The sequence below is a fragment of the Tamandua tetradactyla genome, chromosome 3, assembly GCF_023851605.1.
Source record: "Tamandua tetradactyla isolate mTamTet1 chromosome 3, mTamTet1.pri, whole genome shotgun sequence".
NCBI lineage: Eukaryota > Metazoa > Chordata > Mammalia > Pilosa > Myrmecophagidae > Tamandua > Tamandua tetradactyla.
Window position 1 is genome coordinate 210,019,021 of NC_135329.1, and position 19,569 is coordinate 210,038,589.

At 38.4% G+C, this 19,569-nt stretch overlaps 1 protein-coding gene across 3 annotated transcripts in view; it reads left to right on the forward strand.

Moving 5' to 3' along the window:
* The window catches only part of LOC143678249 (UDP-glucuronosyltransferase 1A3-like), a 70,672-nt gene that overhangs the window by 40,526 nt on the left and 10,577 nt on the right, over positions 1 to 19,569 (forward strand). The window contains exon 1 of one of the 3 annotated variants that reach the window (XM_077155476.1): positions 17,046 to 17,180. The exons of the other annotated variants lie outside the window; for them this stretch is intronic. Coding sequence (XP_077011591.1) covers positions 17,061 to 17,180 — 120 coding nt within the window. The 5' untranslated portion in view covers positions 17,046 to 17,060. Of the gene's footprint in view, positions 1 to 17,045; positions 17,181 to 19,569 lie in introns of those variants that run through there. 3 annotated transcript variants of the gene reach the window in all.

Consider the following 19,569-nt stretch of genomic DNA (forward strand, 5'->3'; position numbering starts at 1 on the left):
AGAGATGGATTCTTAAAGAAAAAAGAGATACTCGGTTGTGTCTATTGAGTGAGCACAACTGCCAATTTCATGTCTCCTGGAGAGGAGGATTATGAAGCCCTGGGTTTAACACTTGGTAAGCACTCAATGTACCGGAGCAGGAAGCTGGTCAGGAGTAAAGCCCAGTGTGAATAAAGCAAAGTGCAAAAGTACAAAGCCTGTTTGGGGAAGGCCAAGTGGCCCAGCGTGCTTGGTGGATAAAGGGCAGAGAGAGGGGGTCTAGCAGAAGGGAGGGAGTAGGAATGAGCTTGGACAGATGAGCTGGGGTCCATGTCCCTGGAGCCTGAAGGCAAGGCTGCGGAGTTAGAATTTTATTTTATGCCATAGGAAATTATTGTCTGAGGTTTTCTGAGGTGGTGGTGGTGGAATGAGGTGGGACAAGTCCTGAGGCTGTGAATGAGAAGAGATGGAGAGAGGAGAGGGGTAGGGGTTGAGACTCTGAAATATGACCATGGCAGCTGGGTCTGACAGCCATCTGACTTAACAACTCCTGGCCAAGTTTTCACCAGTATCCAAATGAGGGGTTGCCATTTAATATCAAAATTAATTATTGTTTTTTTGTGTGTGTGTGGCACTGGTATATCATTTATAGAGGTTGTTCTATATTAACTGGTTGGTGAATTGTCCTAAGTCCATTCTATGATGTGATTTTTTTTTGTGTGTGTGTTTATATAATTTCTTTTTTATTAGGGATCATTCTGAACTTCCTCTTTTACCCTCGTATCCTTTCTAAAAAACATTTTATATTGAAATAATTTCAAACTTACAGGACAGTTATAAAAATAATACAAACTCCTGCAAGAGAACTGCAACCCTCAGACACCCAGAGCCACCAACTTCAACATTTTGCCCACTCTGGCTGCACCATTCCATCTATCATCCAACATCCATCCATCTCCCTCCCTCCCTCCCTCCTTCTCTCCTTCTTTTCCTTCCTTCCTCCCTCTTTCTTTTTCTTTCTCTATCTTTATATTTGTCTATCTATCCACTTATCTCTCAGTCAATCATATATCTAATCTATCTACCTTCTGAACACTTGAGAGTAGGCTGCACACATCCTACTCCCTGAACATATGTAATATCTTCACGCACATTTCCTATGAACGAGGATGCCCATCTATGTAATCACCTTAAATAATTCAGTTAAGTGAGTTCAAGAAATGTAGCATTGATATAAAGCTTACATTCTATCTTCCATTTTTTTTCTTATGTCCCAGTAATGTCCTTTTGAGCTTTTTCTCTTCCGTTCCTAGATCCCATCTAGTAGCATGTATTGCATTTATTGTCATTCTTTCTTTCTTTCTTTCTTTTTGATTGTTAAAATATATATACCACCAAATTTCCCATCCCAATCCCTCTCAAGCATACAATTCAGTGGGGTTGATCACACTGACAATGTTGCAGTATGCTCAGTACCATCTATTACTAGAACTTTCTCTTCACCCTAAACAGAAACCCTACACAATTACTCATTAACTCTCCATGCCCTCCAACTTCGTAACCTGTACTCTACTTTCTGTCTCTGTGACTTTTCAAGTTCTCTGATATTTTCTTTGTGGTTGCCATGGAGCTTAAATTTAACATCCTAAATCTGTAACAAACTCCTTTGCTTTGATACCAGCTTAACTTCAACAGCATACATAAACTTTGTTCCCTTACCTCTCTGTTCCCCATGTCCCCTGACCTTTAAGTAACTCTTGTCACAAATTACATATTTATACATTATGTGTATAAAATCATTGATTTATCATTACATTTTCTGCATCTGCCTTTTTGGTCCTATAGGAAGTAAAAAGTGGAGTTACATGCCCAAAATATAATCTTACTGGTGTTTATATTTACCCATGCCTCTATCTTGCTGGAAACTTTAGTTCTTCATGTGGTTTCAGTCGATTGCCTAGTGTCCTTTCTTTTCAACCTGCAGAACTTGCTTTGCATTTCTTGTAGGCTGATCTAATGGTGATGAGGTCCCTGAGCTTTCATTTAGTTTGGAATTTCTTAATCTCTCCCTCAATAAAAAATTTTTCCTTGTAATACATTTATCATTGTTGAAATGTACACTTGTTTGGGCTATTTTGAAGCTGTGAGTGTAAAAACATTTTTATATTTCTTTCTCTGTGAATACATTAGTCCATCCCTCATTTTTGAAAGATAGGTTTTCTGGATACCGATTTTGGGTTGACAGTTTTTTGCTTTCAGAACTTTAAATACATCTTTTTGCCTCCATGGTTTCCATGTACATACAGCTTCAAACCATCACATGTACATTCATATTTTTTCTTTAACTTTAGGATATTTTCAGCTGTAATATCTTTGAATATTTTCTGCCACTTTTGTGACTCCCGTGGTGCACAAATTGGTATGTCTCATGTGTCCCGCAGGTTCCTCAGACTCTGTTCACTCTTCTTCTTTGTGCTCTTCAGAATGGATGAGTTCACTTATCTTATGTTCAAGTCCACTGATTCTTCTGTCAGGTCCAATCGACAGTTGAATCCCTCTAGAGAATTTTAAATTTCTGTTACTGTGGTCTTCAGCTCTTTTTTTGTTCCTTTCCATATTTTCCACCTTTATATTGATATTCTCTTTTGTGTTCATCTGTTATTTTCCTGATTTCCTTTAGTTCATTGCCTGTATCTTCCTGTAGCTCTTTGAGCATATTCAGAACCATTTTTTAAAAAAGACTTTGTCTGTAATGTTCCAGGTCTGATCTTCCCCATTGGTAGTTCCTACTGCTTTAATCTTCTCCTGTGCCTAGGCCCTCTTTTGTTGAAATGTGGATATTTTGCTATTCTTGTGTGTTATTACTGGATTTTAGACTCTGAGGTACCTCTTCCTTGGGCCCATATCCAGGTAGTGTTAAGATAGGACTTCCTGGGTTGCCAGGAGCTAAAGGAGAAGGAGAAAAAAAATAAATTTCCATGTCTTTGTACATTGACCTGTGTGAGTGTTATCCTTCAGATCTTATCCAATAAGTTTGGAGAATAGGTTAAGGCCAAAGCATAGGAACCTCTCTGATCCTTTCCATGCATTCATCTTATGGCCCTAGGAAGTCCTCTGTTTATGGTTCCGAATGTCCTCTCTTACTTGGGAAACAGTTTCCTTCCAGTCCTGGGCATTGAAATATACATCCTACAGCCAGCAATCCCTTGCCCCAGGAATTCTGTAGGAGAGTCCATGAGCTGCCTTCTCTTGGAAGAAGGGCAAGCTCTGGGACAGTGAACCCTCAGGCCACTACCAGACAAGCTGAGTAAGACATACATGTTCTCAGAATGTGCATGAAGTTTACTCTATTCTTTCTGGATTCAGGACCTGGGATCCTCACTGGGAGTACTGACTGGCTCTGTTCTTAGCTGGTGGTACTCTCATCTTTAGTTCTTTGATCCATTTTGAGTTAATTTTTGTATAGGGTATGAGATAAGAGTCCTCTTTCATTCCTTTGGATATAGATATCAGTTCTTCCAGCACCATTTAATGAACAGATGGTTCTGTCCCAATTAACTGAACTTGGAAGCCTTGTCAAAAATCAACTGACCGGGCGCCAAGATGGCGGCTTAGTAAGGTACATGCATCTTAGTTCCTCCTCCTCCAGAGCAACTACTAGGTGAACAGAAACAGTGCAGAACAGCTCCTGGGGCCACGGCCGGAAATGGACACACAGCGTACCCCAGTCTGGATTGGCTAATCTGACTGCGAGACTGCTGCGGTGAGATCCCCGAGCGGCGCGCGATCCCCCGAGCCGCGGCAGCTGTGGTGGCCGGAGCTCCTCCCTCCCTCCTTTCTGGGCCGGCTGAGAGCCTCGGAGAGGCAAGTTTCCCAAGCCGCGGTGGCCGGCGCCCCTCTTTCGCGGGCGGCTTCCTGGACCGGCTACGAGTCTCGGATCAGAGGGCTACCCAAGCCGCAGCGCCCAGTGCCCCACTTTTGCGGGTGGCTTCCTGGCCGGCGCCCCTCTTTTGCGGGCGGCATCCTGGTCCGGCTACGAGTCTCGGATCAGAGGGCTACCCAAGCCGCGGCGCTCGGCACCCCTCCTTTGCGGGCGGCTTCCTGGACCGGCTACGAGTCTCGGATCAGAGGGCTACCCAAGCTGCGGCGCCCGGCGCCCCTCTTTTGCGGGCGGCTTCCTGGCCAGCGCCCCTCTTTTGTGGGTGGCTTCCTGGTCCGGCTACGAGTCTCGGATCAGAGGCCTACCCAACCCATGGCAGCCGGCGACCGACGCCCCTCCCCCGCGGACGGCTCCTGGTCCCGTGGTGAATTCCCCGGGCCGCCGGGGCCAGCGACCGACACCCCTCCAGGGAGAGGAGGGAATTTCCGACTGGGTCCAACCAAACACCAATAGGGGAATTAATAAAGGAGCCACAGGGTCCCCTCAAGCTGCGGCGGCTGACGACCCCACCACGCGCGGCCCCCCGGACCAACTGAGAGAATTGGATTGGAAATCCCCCAGACCGTGGAGAACGGTGACTGGGGGGGATCCCTTCCAAACACGTGAGACAAACGTGTGCCACGAGCGCACCTACTGGGCAGGATAAGAAAAACAGAACCCAGAGATTTCACAGAAAAATTTTACAACCTTGTTGGGTCCGACACCCAGGGAAATCTGACTAGATGCCCAGACGCCGACAGAAGATAACGGTCCACGCTCAGAAGACTGAGAATATGGCCCAGTCAAAGGAACAACCAGTAGTTCAAATGAGATACAGGAGCTTAGACAGCTAATGCTGAATATACGAACAGAAATGGAAAACCTCTTCAAAAATGAAATCGATAAATTGAGGGAGGACATGAAGAAGACATGGGCTGAACAAAAAGAAGAAATAGAAAAACTGAAAAAACAAATCACAGAACTTAGGGAAGTGAAGGATAAAGTAGAAAAGATGGAAAAAACAATGGATACCTACAATGATAGACTTAAAGAGACAGAAGATAGAATTAGTGATTTGGAGGATGGAACATCTGAATTCCAAAAAGAAACAGAAACTATCGGGAAAAGAATGGAAAAATTTGAACAGGTTATCAGGGAACTCAAGGACAATATGAACCGCACAAATATACGTGTTGTGGGTGTCCCAGAAGGAGAAGAGAAGGGAAAAGGAGGAGAAAAACTAATGGAAGAAATTATCACTGAAAATTTCCCAACTCTTATGAAAGACCTAAAATTACAGATCCAAGAAGTGCAGCGCACCCCAAAGAGATTAGACCCAAATAGGCATTCTCCAAGACACTTACTAGTTAGAATGTCAGGGGTCAAAGAGAAAGAGAGGATCTTGAAAGCAGCAAGAGAAAAACAATCCATCACATACAAGGGAAACCCAATAAGACTATGTGTAGATTTCTCAGCAGAAACCATGGAAGCTAGAAGACAGTGGGAGGATATATTTAAATTACTAAAAGAGAAAAACTGCCAACCAAGACTCCTATATCCAGCAAAATTGTCCTTCAAAAATGAGGGAGAAATTAAAACATTCTCAGACAAAAAGTCACTGAGAGAATTTGTGACCAAGAGACCAGCTCTGCAAGAAATACTAAAGGGAGCGTTAGAGTCAGATACAAAAAGACAGAAGAGAGAGGTATGGAGAAGAGTGTAGAAAGAAGGAAAATCAGATATGATATATATAATACAAAAGGCAAAATGTTAGAGGAAAATATTATCCAAACAGTAATAACACTAAATGTTAATGGGCTGAATTCCCCAATCAAAAGACATAGATTGGCAGAATGGATTAAAAAACAGGATCCTTCTATATGCTGTCTACAGGAAACACATCTTAGACCCAAATGTAAACATAGGTTGAAAGTGAAAGGTTGGGAAAAGATATTTCATGCAAACAACAACCAGAAAAGAGCAGGAGTAGCTATACTAATATCCAACAAATTAGACTTCAAATGTAAAACAGTTAAAAGAGAAAAAGAAGGACACTATATACTAATAAAAGGAACAATTAAACAAGAAGACATAACAATTATAAATATTTATGCACCGAACCAGAATGCCCCAAAACGTGAGGAATACACTGCAAACATTGAAAAGGGAAATAGATTCATATACCATAATAGTTGGAGACTTCAATTCACCACTCTCATCAATGGACAGAACATCTAGACAGAGGATCAATAAAGAATTAGAGAATCTGAGTATTACTATAAATGAGCTAGACTTAACAGACATTTATAGGACATTACATCCCACAACAGTAGGATACACCTTTTTACAAGTGCTCACGGATCATTCTCAAAGATAGACCATATGCTGGGTCACAAAGCAAGTCTCAAGAAATTTAAAAAGATTGAAATCATGCACAACACTTTCTCAGATCATAAAGGAATGAAGTTGGAAATCAATAACAGGAGGAGTGCCAGAAAATTCACAAATACGTGGAGACTCAACAACACACTCTTAAACAACGAGTGGGTCAAAGAAGAAATTGCAAGAGTAGCAAATACCTCGAGGCGAATGAAAATGAAAACACAACATATCAAAACTTATGGGACGCAGCAAAGGCAGTGCTAAGAGGGAAATTTATTGCCCTAAATGCCTATATCAGAAAAGAAGAAAATGCAAAAATGCAGGAATTAACTGTCCACTTGGAAGAACTGGAGAAAGAACAGCAAACTAATCCCAAAGCAAGCAAAAGGAAAGAAATAACAAAGATTAGAGCAGAAATAGATGAAATTGAAAACATGAAAACAATAGAGAAAATCAATAAGACCAGAAGTTGGTTCTATGAGAAAATCAATAAGATTGATGGGCCCTTAGCAAGATTGACAAAAAGAAGAAGAGCGAGGATGCAAATAAATAAGATCAGAAATGGAAGAAGAGACATAACTACTGACCTCACAGAAATAAAGGAGGTAATAACAGGATACTATGAACAACTTTCCGCTAATAAATACAACAATTTAGAGGAAATGGACGGGTTCCTGGAAAGACATGAACAACCAACTTTGACTCAAGAAGACATAGATGACCTCAACAAACCAATCACAAGTAAAGAAATTGAATTAGTCATTCAAAAACTTCCTAAAAAGAAAAGTCCAGGACCAGACGGCTTCACATGTGAATTCTATCAAACATTCCAGAAAGAATTAGTACCAACTCTCCTCAAACTCTTCAAAAAAATCGAAGTGCAGGGAAAACTACCTAATTCATTCTATGAAGCCAACATCACCCTCATACCAAAACCAGGCAAAGATATTACAAAAAAAGAAAACTACAGGCCAATCTTTCTAATGAATATAGATGCAAAAATCCTCAATAAAATTCTAGCAAATCGTATCCAACAACACATTAAAAGAATTATACATCATGACCAGGTAGGATTCATCCCAGGTATGCAAGGATGGTTCAACATAAGAAAATCAATTAATGTAATACACCATATCAACAAATCAAAGCAGAAAAATCACATGATCATCTCAATTGATGCAGAGAAGGCATTTGACAAGATTCAACATCCTTTCCTGTTGAAAACACTTCAAAAGATAGGAATACAAGGGAACTTCCTTAAAATGATAGAGGGAATATATGAAAAACCCACAGCTAATATCATCCTCAATGGGGAAAAATTGAAAACTTTCCCCCTAAGATCAGGAACAAGACAAGGACGTCCACTATCACCACTATTATTCAACATTGTGTTGGAAGTTCTAGCCAGAGCAATTAGACAAGAAAAAGAAATACAAGGCATCAAAATTGGAAGGAAGAAGTAAAACTATCACTGTTTGCAGATGATATGATACTATACGTCGAAAACCCGGAAAAATCCACAACAAAACTACTAGAGCTAATAAATGAGTACAGCAAAGTAGCAGGTTACAAGATCAACATTCAAAAATCTGTAGCATTTCTATACACTAGTAATGAACAAGCTGACGGGGAAATCAAGAAACGAATCCCATTTACAATTGCAACTAAAAGAATGAAATACCTAGGAATAAATTTAACTAAAGACACAAAAAACCTATATAAAGAAAACTACAAAAAACTGTTAAAAGAAATCACAGAAGACCTAAATAGATGGAAGGGCATACTGTGTTCATGGATTGGAAGACTAAATATAGTTAAGACGTCAATCCTACCTAAATTGATTTACAGATTCAATGCAATACCAATCAAAATCCCAACAACTTATTTTTCAGAAATAGAAAAACCAATAAGCAAATTTATCTGGAAGGGCAGGGTGCCCCGAATTGCTAAAAACATTTGAGGGAAAAAAACGAAGCTGGAGGTGTTGCGCTACCTGAGTTTAAGGCATATTATGAAGCCACAGTGGTCAAAACAGCATGGTATTGGCATAAAGATAGATATATCGACCAATGGAATCGAATAGAGTGCTCAGATATAGACCCTCTCATCTATGGACATTTGATCTTTGATAAGGCAGTCAAGCCAACTCACCTGGGACAGAACAGTCTCTTCAATAAATGGTGCCTAGAGAACTGGATATCCATATGCAAAAGAATGAAAGAAGACCCATCTCTCACACCCTATACAAAAGTTAACTCAAAAAGGATCAAAGATCTAAACATTAGGTCTAAGACCATAAAACAGTTAGAGGAAAATGTAGGGAGATATCTTATGAATCTTACAGTTGGAGGCGGTTTTATGGACCTTAAACCTAAAGCAAGAGCACTGAAGAAGGAAATAAATAAATGAGAACTCCTCAAAATTAAACACTTTTGTGCATCAAAGAACTTCATCAAGAAAGTAGAAAGACAGCCTACACAATGGGAGACAATATTTGGAAATGACATATCAGATAAAGGTCTAGTATCCAGAATTTATAAAGAGATTGTTCAACTCAACAACAAAAAGACAGCCAACCCAATTACAAAATGGGAAAAAGACTTGAACAGACACCTCTCAGAAGAGGAAATACAAATGGCCCAAAAGCACATGAAGAGATGCTCAATGTCCCTTCCCGTTAGAGAAATGCAAATCAAAACCACAATGAGATATCATCTCACACCCACCAGAATGGCCATTATCAACAAAACAGAAAATGACAAGTGCTGGAGAGGATGCGGTGAAAGAGGCACACTTATCCACTGCTGGTGGGAATGTCAAATGGTGCAACCACTGTGGAAGGCAGTTTCGCGGTTCCTCAAAAAGCTGAATATAGTATTGCCATACGACCCAGCAATACCATTGCTGGGAATCTACTCAAAGGAATTAAGGGCAAAAACTCAAACGGACATTTGCACACCAATGTTTATAGCAGCGTTATTTACAATTGCAAAGAGATGGAAACAGCCAAAATGTCCATCAACAGACGAGTGGCTAAACAAACTGTGGTATATACATACGATGGAATATTATGCAGCTTTAAGACAGGATAAACTTATGAAGCATGTAATAACATGGATGGACCTAGAGAACATTATGCTGAGTGAGTCTAGCCAAAAACTAAAAGACAAATACTGTATGGTCCCAATGATGTGAATCGACATTCGAGAATAAACTTGGAATATGTCATTGGTAACAGAGTTCAGCAGGAGTTAGAAACAGGGTAAGATAATGGGTAATTGGAGCTGAAGGGATACAGACTGTGCAACAGGACTAGATACAAAAACTCAAAAATGGACAACACAATAATACCTAATTGTAAAGTAATCATGTTAAAACACTGAATGAAGCTGCATCCGAGCTATAGGTTTTTGTTTTGTTTTGTTTTGTTTTTACTACTATTACTTTTATTTTTTTCTCTATATTAACATTCTATATCTTTTTCGGTTGTGTTGCTAATTCTTCTAAACCGACGCAAATGTACTAAGAAACGATGATCATTCATCTATGTGATGATGTTAAGAATTACTGATTGCATATGTAGAATGGTATGATTTCTAAATGTTGGGTTAATTTCTTTTTTTCCGTTAATTAATAAAAAAAAAAAATTAAGTAGAAAAAAAAAAATCAGCTGACCATAACCTGATGGTCTATTTCTGAACTCTTAATTTGATTCTATTGATCAACATGTTTATCTTTATGCCAGTACCATGCTATTTTGACCACTGTGACTTTATAATATGCTTTAAAGTCAGGAAACATGAGTCCTCCCACTTCATTCTTCTTTTTCAAGATGTTTTTAACTATTTGAGGCTCCTTTCCCTTCAAAATGAATTTAATAATTAACCTTTCCATTTCAGTCAAGTAGGCTTTTGGAGTTTTGATTGGGACTGCACTGAATCTGTAAATCCACTTGGACAGGATTGGCATTTAGCCTTCCAATCCATAAACATATAATGTCTTCCCATTTGTTTAGGTCTTTGATTTCTTTTAGCAGTGTTATGTAGTTTTCTGTGTATGGGTCCTTTATGTCCTCAGTTGTTTATTCCTTGGTTTTTTTTGTTTGTTTGTTTTGCATGGGCAGGCACCGGGAATCAAACCCGGGTCTCCAGCATGGTAGGCGAGAACTTTTCCATTGCACCACCATGACCCGTCCTTTTCCTAGGTTTTTGATTTTTTTAGTTGCTGTTGTCAGTTTTTTCTCTTAAGACCTAGTATTGATTGGATGAAGCCAACCCTCATTATCATTTACTTAATGATAACTCATTGTAAATCTTGATCATATTTACAAAATACCCTCACAGCATCATCTAGCTTAGTATTTGACCAAATAACTGGGCACCATAGCTTAGCCAAGTTCACATAAAACTAACCATCATATTTTTTGCATGGATACGCATCAGTCCTCGGAGAGGCCTTCTGTACCCACATACTCATGTGGGTTTCCCCTTCCCATCATTCTCTTCCCCAGCGCCCCTTGCTCACTCTCCTGTTTATTACATTCTTAGCCATTTTTGTAATCTATAATGTCTCTAATTTATCTGTTCCTTTCATCCATCTTTCTCTATATATGGATCATGAGTTCTGGGAAGAGAGGAACCTCATCTGTTTTGATCACTTCCAGAGCCTCAAAGCCCAGCACTGTGCCATATTCAATAAATCTTTGTGGGATGAATGAATTTAAAAAATCAGGCAGGGAAACCTTCTAGATGAGCCACAGAAAAGGACAGTTCTAAAAGTTTTCCATGGGCCAAAGGTGGGGTTGCAATGTCATGTTCTTTTCTTTCTAAAAGAAATATTCTGCCTTGTGTTTTATTTCTGAAAAGAAAGACTAATTTATCACAAAATGGTCTTTTTCTCATCTCTCTTGGTTCATGGCAATACTAATTTAATGGATTCAGGAGTGCTGAAAATATTTTGCCTGGTTGAATGATGATAAGAATTTCCAGCCAGTTAAACTATTTTTGCCTATTAAGAAACTCAGTAAAGACAATGACAGTTAAATACGTGATCCTGGATGGTATCTAGCAAGGAAGGAGAGAAGGCTCTAAAGGACATTACTGGAACAAAAGAAGAATTGAAATACAGGCTTTAATTTTGTATCAATGTTAAGTTTCTTGAACTCAACTGCATTTAAGGTGGTTACATAAGTGCATATCTTTGCTTAGGAAATGTGCATGGCTGTATTAAGTGTTCACAGAGCTTGATGTGTAGAACCTGCACCCAGGTGTTCAGAAAATGATTGCTATATAGACAGAGTAACAGATGGATAGATATTTATTAAAATGTGGCAAAATGTTAAAATTGGTGGATCTGTGTGTGGGGGGCAGTATGTTGGAGTTCTCTGTATGGCGTTTGTATTATTTTTGTAGCTATTCTCTAAGTTTGAAACTATTTCAAAACAGTTCAAAGAAACCAGGTAACCCTAAAGCCCCACCCTCTTTATCTCTAAATGTAAATTTCCTACTATCTTTAGCACACCGATGGCCATTGTCATGTGACACAAGCAAACATTAACTAGGTGCCGTTATTAGTTCTTACAACATGTAGTGGGAGAGGCTGAACCTCTGACAAAGCAGCAGTCTATGCGCAATGGCCCCAGAGTCCCAGGGCCCATGTCCCTTTGTCCTGGCCCTGCTGCTGTGTGCACTTGGCCCCACTGTATCCCAGGGTGGGAAGCTGCTGGTGGTCCCAATGGATGGCAGCCACTGGCTCAGCATGCTCGGGGTCATCCAGGAGCTGCAGCAGAGGGGCCATGAAGTCCTGGTTGTAGCGCCTGGTGCATCTGTGCACATTAAAGAAGGAGTGTCCTACACCTTGAAGAGGTATCCTGTGCCATTCGGAAGGGAACTGGAAGCGGCTTTTGCTAGTCTTGGGCAGCAGGTTTTCAAGAATGAGGGTTTTTTCCAGCTGTGGTGGAAATGTACTAGAGAGTGCAACAGAATTCCGATATGTTTTTATCTGCCTGCTCCCAGTTCCTTCACAACCAGGAACTCATGAACTTTCTGGGGGACAGTGGCTTTGATGCTGTGCTGGTGGACCCTTTTCTAAATGTAGAGATTTAGAGATGGTATCTCCATGTTTCTTCTAAGGAAAATGGCCAGACTGAAGGTGGTTAAACAGTGCCTCCAAGATCTGGGAGAGATGGTGAGGAGAAGAAAGAGTGGTGAGCAATGAAGCTCGCAATATTTGTAGGTACCTCTTAGTAGATGATGGTAAAGTGACAGGAAACTCATCATTTAAGTGTTAAATAGGGATTCTTGAAAAACAAAAGACATCTGGAAGGGGAAAACTAATGAAAGCCTGGGAATAAAAATGCTAAACTTGCATAAAACTTTGGAACTTTTTTAAAGGTATCCTCTCGGGTGTAGAAGTGTCATCAGAATGGGGAAGAGAAAGTACTTTAGGGATCTCCTCCTTTTTGAAAGTGAATACAGTGGGGGGATTGAAGATATTTTCAGTTATGAAATTGCTTCACCCTCTTGGCCATTAGGGTTTGGATTTGCTTGGGTGGAGCTTTAGGGGCAGTTATGCCAAGTGAGGGATTAACTTCTCCTTTATGGAAAACCATAAGGGCTGTTCTGGAATTTGTCCTGCTCTGGTCTGTAGATGAACTTTGCTGGTGTTTCAACATTAGCCAAACCCTGTTTTACTTTGGATGTTTATGGACCCGTAAGTTTGATTTCATGTTGCTCGTGCCCTGCTGGTGGCCACAGGCGTGTGTGCAAGGAGGTGAAATTAGACTTGGCTCTTTCCTCAGTAGGTCGCATCTAACAGTGGCTTTTTTTTTTTTTTTAACTTAAACTGATTATTTATTGTGCGAGCAGTGAAGATATGGAAGGCAACTCACTTATATTACTATGGAATTCTCCTTATAAAAAATCAAATGAGGTATTAATCTAGATGATTTTAGCTACAATATAAAATTATTTTTGGATACTTCAACCTGGACATGGTATCTCATTCTATTTTTTAAAATTTTACTTAAAAAAAGCAATGCAACTTCTTTTTTTTTGCACTAGTCAAAATATAAATTTTGTAACAAATAAACATTTTTTGCTTTAGTCTCACACAGAAGATGACATTTTAAAATATTAATTACCATCTATTTTCAGTACCCTGCAATAATGACATTCCTTTGTTCTTCCTCATGCAAAACATTTTTAAAATTGTACCTTGTACATTTCACTATTATTATACACTCTAGGCATTCCTAGATTATACCATCTCAATCTTTAACATCTATCTTTCTTTCTGATTTCATTTATGTCCCCAGCCCTCCTCCCTCTATAATTCTCACACGCAGCTTCATTCAGTGTTTCCACATAATTGTATTACAGTTAGTTAATATTGTGCTGTCCATTTCTGAGTTTTTGTATCCATTCCTATTGCACAGTCTGTATCCCTTCAGCTCCAATTACCCAATATCTTACCCTATTTCTATCTCCTGATGGTCTCTGTTACCAACGAAATATTCCAAGTTTATTCATTAATGTCAGTTCATATCAATGAGACCATACAGTATTTGTCCTTTAGTTTTTGGCTAGTCTCACTCAGCATAATGTTCTCAAGGTCCATCCATGTTGTTACATACTTCATACGTTTATTCTGTGTTAAATCTGCAAAATATTCCATCGTATGTATATACCACAGTTTGTTTAGCCACTCATCTGTTGATGGACATTTTGGCTGTTTCCATCTCCTTGCAATTGTAAATAATGCTGCTATAAACATTGGTGTGCAAATGTCCGTTTGTATCTTTGCCTTTATGTTCTCTGAGTAGATACCTAGCAATGGTATTGCCGGGTCATATGGCAATTCTATATTCAGCTTTTTGAGGAACCACCAAACTGCCTTCCACAGCAGTTGCACCATTTGACATTCCCACCAACAGTGAATAAGTGTTCCTCTTTCTCCACATCCTCTCCAGCACTTGTCATTTTCTGTTTTGTTGATAATGGTGTGAGATGATATTTCATTGTGGTTTTGATTTGCATTTCTGTAATGACCAGGGAAGTTGAGCATCTCTTCATGTGCCTTTTGGCCATTTGTAGTTCCTCTTCTGAGAAGTGTCTGTTCAAGTCTTTTTCCCATTTTGTAATTGGATTGACTGTCTTTTTGTTGTTGAGTTGAATAATCTCTTTATAAATTCTGGATACTAGACCTTTATCTGATATGTCGTTTCCAAATATTGTCTCCCATTGTATAGGCGGTCTTTTTACTTTCTTGATGAAGTTCTTTGATGCACAAAAGTGTTTAATTTTGAGGAGCTCCCATTTATTTCTTTCTTTCTTCAGTGCTCTTGCTTTGTGTGCGAGGTCTATAAAACCGCCTACAATTTTAAAATTTATAAGATATTTCCCTACATTTTCCTCTGTTTTACTGTCTTAGTCCTGATGTTTAGATCTTTGATACATTTTGAGTTAACTTTTGTATAGTGTTTAAGATACGGGTCCTCTTTCATTCTTTTGCATATAGATATCCAGTTCTCTAGGCACCATTTATTAAAGAGACTGTTCTGTCCCAGGTGAGTTGGCTTGACTGCCTTATCAAAGATCAAATGTCCATAGATGAGAGGGTCTATATCTGAACATTCTATTCAATTCCATTGGTCAAAATATCTGTCTTTATGCCAGTACCATGCTGTTTTACCACTGTGGCTTCATAATGTACCTTAAAGTCAGGCAGCGTGAGACCTCCAGCTTCATTTTTTTTCCTCAAGATACTTTTAGCAATTCAGCGCACACTGCCCTTCCAGATAAATTTGCTTATTGGTTTTTCTATTTCTGAAAAGTAAGTTGTTGGGATTTTGATTGGTATTGCATTGAATCTGTAAATCAATTTAGGTAGAACTGACATCAACTATATTTAGTCTTCCAATCCATGAACACGGTGTGCCCTTCCATCTATTTAGGTCTTCTGTGATTTCTTTTAACAATTTCTTGTAGTTTTCTTTGTATAGGTCTTTTGTCTCTTTAGTTAAATTTATTCCTAAGTATTTTATTCTTTTAGTTGCAATTGTAAATGAAACTCGTTTCTTGATTTCCCCCTCAGATTGTTCATTACTAGTGTATAGAAACACTACCAATTTTTGAATGTTGATCTTGTAACCTGCCACTTTGCTGTACTCGTTTATTAGCTCTAGTAGTTTTTCTGTGGATTTTTCCAGGTTTTTGACATATAGTATCATATCATCTGCAAACAGTGATAGTTTTACTTTTTCTTTTCCAATTTTGATGCCTTGTATTTCTTTTTCTTGTCTAATTGCTCTGGCTAGAACTTCCAACACAATGTTGAATAACAGTGGTGATAGTGGACATCCTTGTCTTGTTCCTGATCTTAGGGGTAAAGTTTTCAGTTTTTCCCCATTGAGGATGATATTAGCTGTGGGTTTTTCATATATTCCCTTTATGATTTTAAGGAAATTCCATTGTATTCCTATCCTTTGAAGTGTTTTCAACAGGAAAAGGTGTTGAATTTTGTCACATGCCTTCTCTGCATCAATTGACATGATTTTGTGATTTTTCTGCTTTGATTTGTTTATATGGGGTATTACATTAATTGATTTTCTTATGTTGAACCATCCTTGCATACCTGGGATGCATCCTACTTGGTCATGATGTATAATTCTGTTACTGTGTTGCTGGATTTGATTTGCTAGAATTTTGTTGAGGAATTTTGCATCTATATTCATTAGAGAGATTGCTCTGTAGTTTTCTTTTTTTTGTAATATCTTTGCGTGATTTTGGTATGAGGGTGCTGTTGGCTTCATAGAATGAATTAGGTAGCTTTCCCTCCCACTTCAATTTTTTTGGAGAGTTTGTGCAGGATTGGTACTAATTCTTTCTGGAATGTTTGGTAGAATTCACATGTGAAGCCGTCTGGTCCTGGGCTTTTCTTTTTGGGAAGCTTCTTAATGACTGATTCAATTTCTTTACTTGTGATTGGTTTGTTGAAGTCATCTATTTCTTCTTTAGTCAAAGTTGGTTGTTTATGCCTTTCTAGGAAGTTGTCCATTTCATCTACATCATTGTATTTATTAGCATAAAGTTGTTCATAGTATCCTGTTATTACCTCCTTTATTTCTGTGGGGTCAGTGGTTATGTCTCCTCTTTCATTTCTGATCTTATTTATTTGCATCCTCTCTCTTCTTTTTGTCCATCTTGCTAAGGGCCCATCAATCTTATTGATTTTCTCATAGAACCAACTTCTGGTTTTATTGATTTTCTCAATTTCATTTATTTCTTCTCTAATCTTTGTTATTTCTTTCCTTTTGCTTGCTTTGGGGTTAGTTTGCTGCTCTTTCTCCAGTTCTTCCAAGTGGACAGTTAATTCCTGTATTTTTGCCCTTTCTTCTTTTTTGATGTAGGCATTTAGGGCAATAAATTTCCCTCTTAGCACTGCCTTTGCTGCATCCCATAGGTTTTGATATGTTGTGTTTTCATTTTCATTCGCCTAGAGATATTTACTAATTTCTCTTGTAATTTCTTCCTTGACCCACTGGTTGTTTAAGAGTGTGTTGTTGAGCCTCCACATATTTGTGAATTTTCTGACGATCTGCCTATTATTGATTTTCAACTTCATTCCTTTATGATCTGAGACAGTGTTGTGTATGATTTCAATCTTTTTAAATTTGTTGAGACTTGCTTTGTGACCCAGCATATGGTCTCTCTTTGAGAATGATCCATGAGCACTTGAGAAAAAGGTGTATCCTGCTGTTGTGGGGTGTAATGTCCTATAAATGTCTGTTAAGTCTAGCTCATTTATTGTAATATTCAAATTATCTGTTTCTTTATTGATCCTCTGTCTAGGTGTTCTGTCCATTGATGAGAGTGGGGAATTGAAGTCTCCAACTGTTACGGTAGATGTGTCTATTTCCCTTTTCAGTGTTTGCAGTGTTTGCCTCATGTATTTTGGGGCATTCTGGTTTGGTGCATAAATATTTATGTTTGTTATATCTTCATGGTGCATTGTTCCTTTTATTAGTACAGAGTATCCTTCTTTTCTCTTTTACCTGTTTTACATTTGAAGTCTATATTCTTTATGAAAGAAACTTTATGAAAGTCAACTTCTTTGTGAAACCATTTTTGATAGCTACTGCCTGATCTGATGTGAATTTTTTCTCACTAGAATGCAGAATATACAAACCAACATGTATTTAAATGAGCCCTACAAAGAATACTCATACATAGTTTTAAATTGCTTGTTAAAGGCACAGTTTGATTTATGACTGGTGGTTACTGGATGAATTTTAAGCAGCTTATTATTAATATGTTGAAGGGAAGAGAATTCCTGGTATATCCCAGGCACTCAACACATGAAGATAAGAGTTATGTTAGTATTTGTATGTTATGCTATCTCAATCATTCTACTTGTTTACTATCCCAGGTAGGAGAAAATATTAACTATTTTTATTGTTTCCCAGCTTTAATTGTCCCTAAAGGCAGGAAAAGAACAAGAGGAACTGGTAACTTTAAGACTACCAGAGAATCTGAAATATAATAAATAAGTATTCTAGTAATATTGTCCTAATAATACAAAGGACAAGGTAACTTTTAGATTCAAATGAGAATTTTCATTCTAAAGTGATGACAAAAAGGGTGAAGTCAAGAGGCAATTATTAAAAAAACATGAATCTTGATTCTTATATAATTGTTCTTTCAACAAGATCAGAACATTTTAATTTAAAACTAATAGATCACAATTGTATTGCTTTTAAGATGATTTTGTTAAAAAATGACACATTTCAGAATCACCCAAAGAAATTTCTACTACATGTTAGTTTATCCAAGTAAGTGAAAAAGAAACTACAGTGTACCTCCCTTAACCTAAGAGTCAAGTTGTAAAGTTAAAGTCCGTTGCCAGCAATGGACCTGCAGGTAACCATCAAAAAAAGTTATAAATTCAAAGCCAAATTTCTTCTACAAACTGAAACGCCCTTTACTGAGTCACAGGAACAAAAATGGGGCACTGGCACCATATTCGGTGAATATGGTGGTTATGTATGGAACTGCCTTCTTGAGTGCTCATGATGGTCACAGTCTTATCACCTAGTGGGTTTTCTATTTCATTGGTAGCCTCTTCTTTATTACAGTCGATCCAAATAACTGTTTATAAAGAATATTCAAATCTGGAATTCGAGGGGCATTGTAGTTTTCCACCAGAAATAAACCAGCTTGTTTCTGCAAAGTAATTTAGTAATAGCTGTAGAAGGCCAACATAATCTAGAGGAAAATGAACTCAAGAATCAAACTGAAAACAGAGACTAAATGCTGTAATGATAAGTTTCATTAATTATTTTACTCATATTTGTGAAACCTCTGCGTTATCAATAAAAACAGCCATTTCTATCCTTACCTTTATCTTAATACAGACATTATGGGAAAAATAGGAAATAAAACCCTGCTAGTTCCCCCACTGTACCCCCCCAACATCAGAATCATCTTTATTCATGATTTGTACTACTGTAGGATGGCAGGTACATTTGAAGTTAATTGGGAGGGGATAATGGGAGCACATTACCAGAACGAGCCACAGACTTTTTTCTTTTTATATGGCTCTTGACATGTCAGAAGGACAATATCTCCTAAAACAACACAACAAGACAAAAACAAGAGGAATGGAGCAGAGAAGAGGGAACAGGAGAGGGCACTCTAATAATTAATGCTATAGCGCTACAGAACTTTTTTTTTTTTTAAAAAACTTTAAAATAAAAGTATTGCTATTATCAAGCACACTTCACTTTTCATATTTTCCTTCCTTCAGTTTTTATACATAAATATTATCTCTTCATTTGAAAAAAAAATCTAACCCATGAATTCATTAAGATAAGCACTGTGTCAGTTCAGTTTATGTAGCCAGAAAGATGTTGGTGATGGGTTGGGAACAACGTAATTTACGGCAAATCACTATGCTTTACCAATTATAAGCTGCTTGCTTCTCTATGTATTCTGTCTTTTTTCCAATATAATCTCATTGAATTATTTTTTGAGTTCATCAAAGTTCAAGTCTCTCACTTTGTCTTTGTTTCCCCCAAATCCAACAGTGGCTTTTATGAATGAAGTTTAGGTAAGAGCTATTTCATCACTCAGTAAGGAGAGCTTAGAGATGTGCTCCTTCCCCCTGGGTAAGAGAAAGGGGGAGAGGGAGAGAGCTGTCCTGCAGATCCCAGAGAGATAGTGCCTCAGGATGTTCCTGCCACAGCCAGAAACCACAGCGGGGAGGATGACTTGGGCTCCCTGACCTCAGAT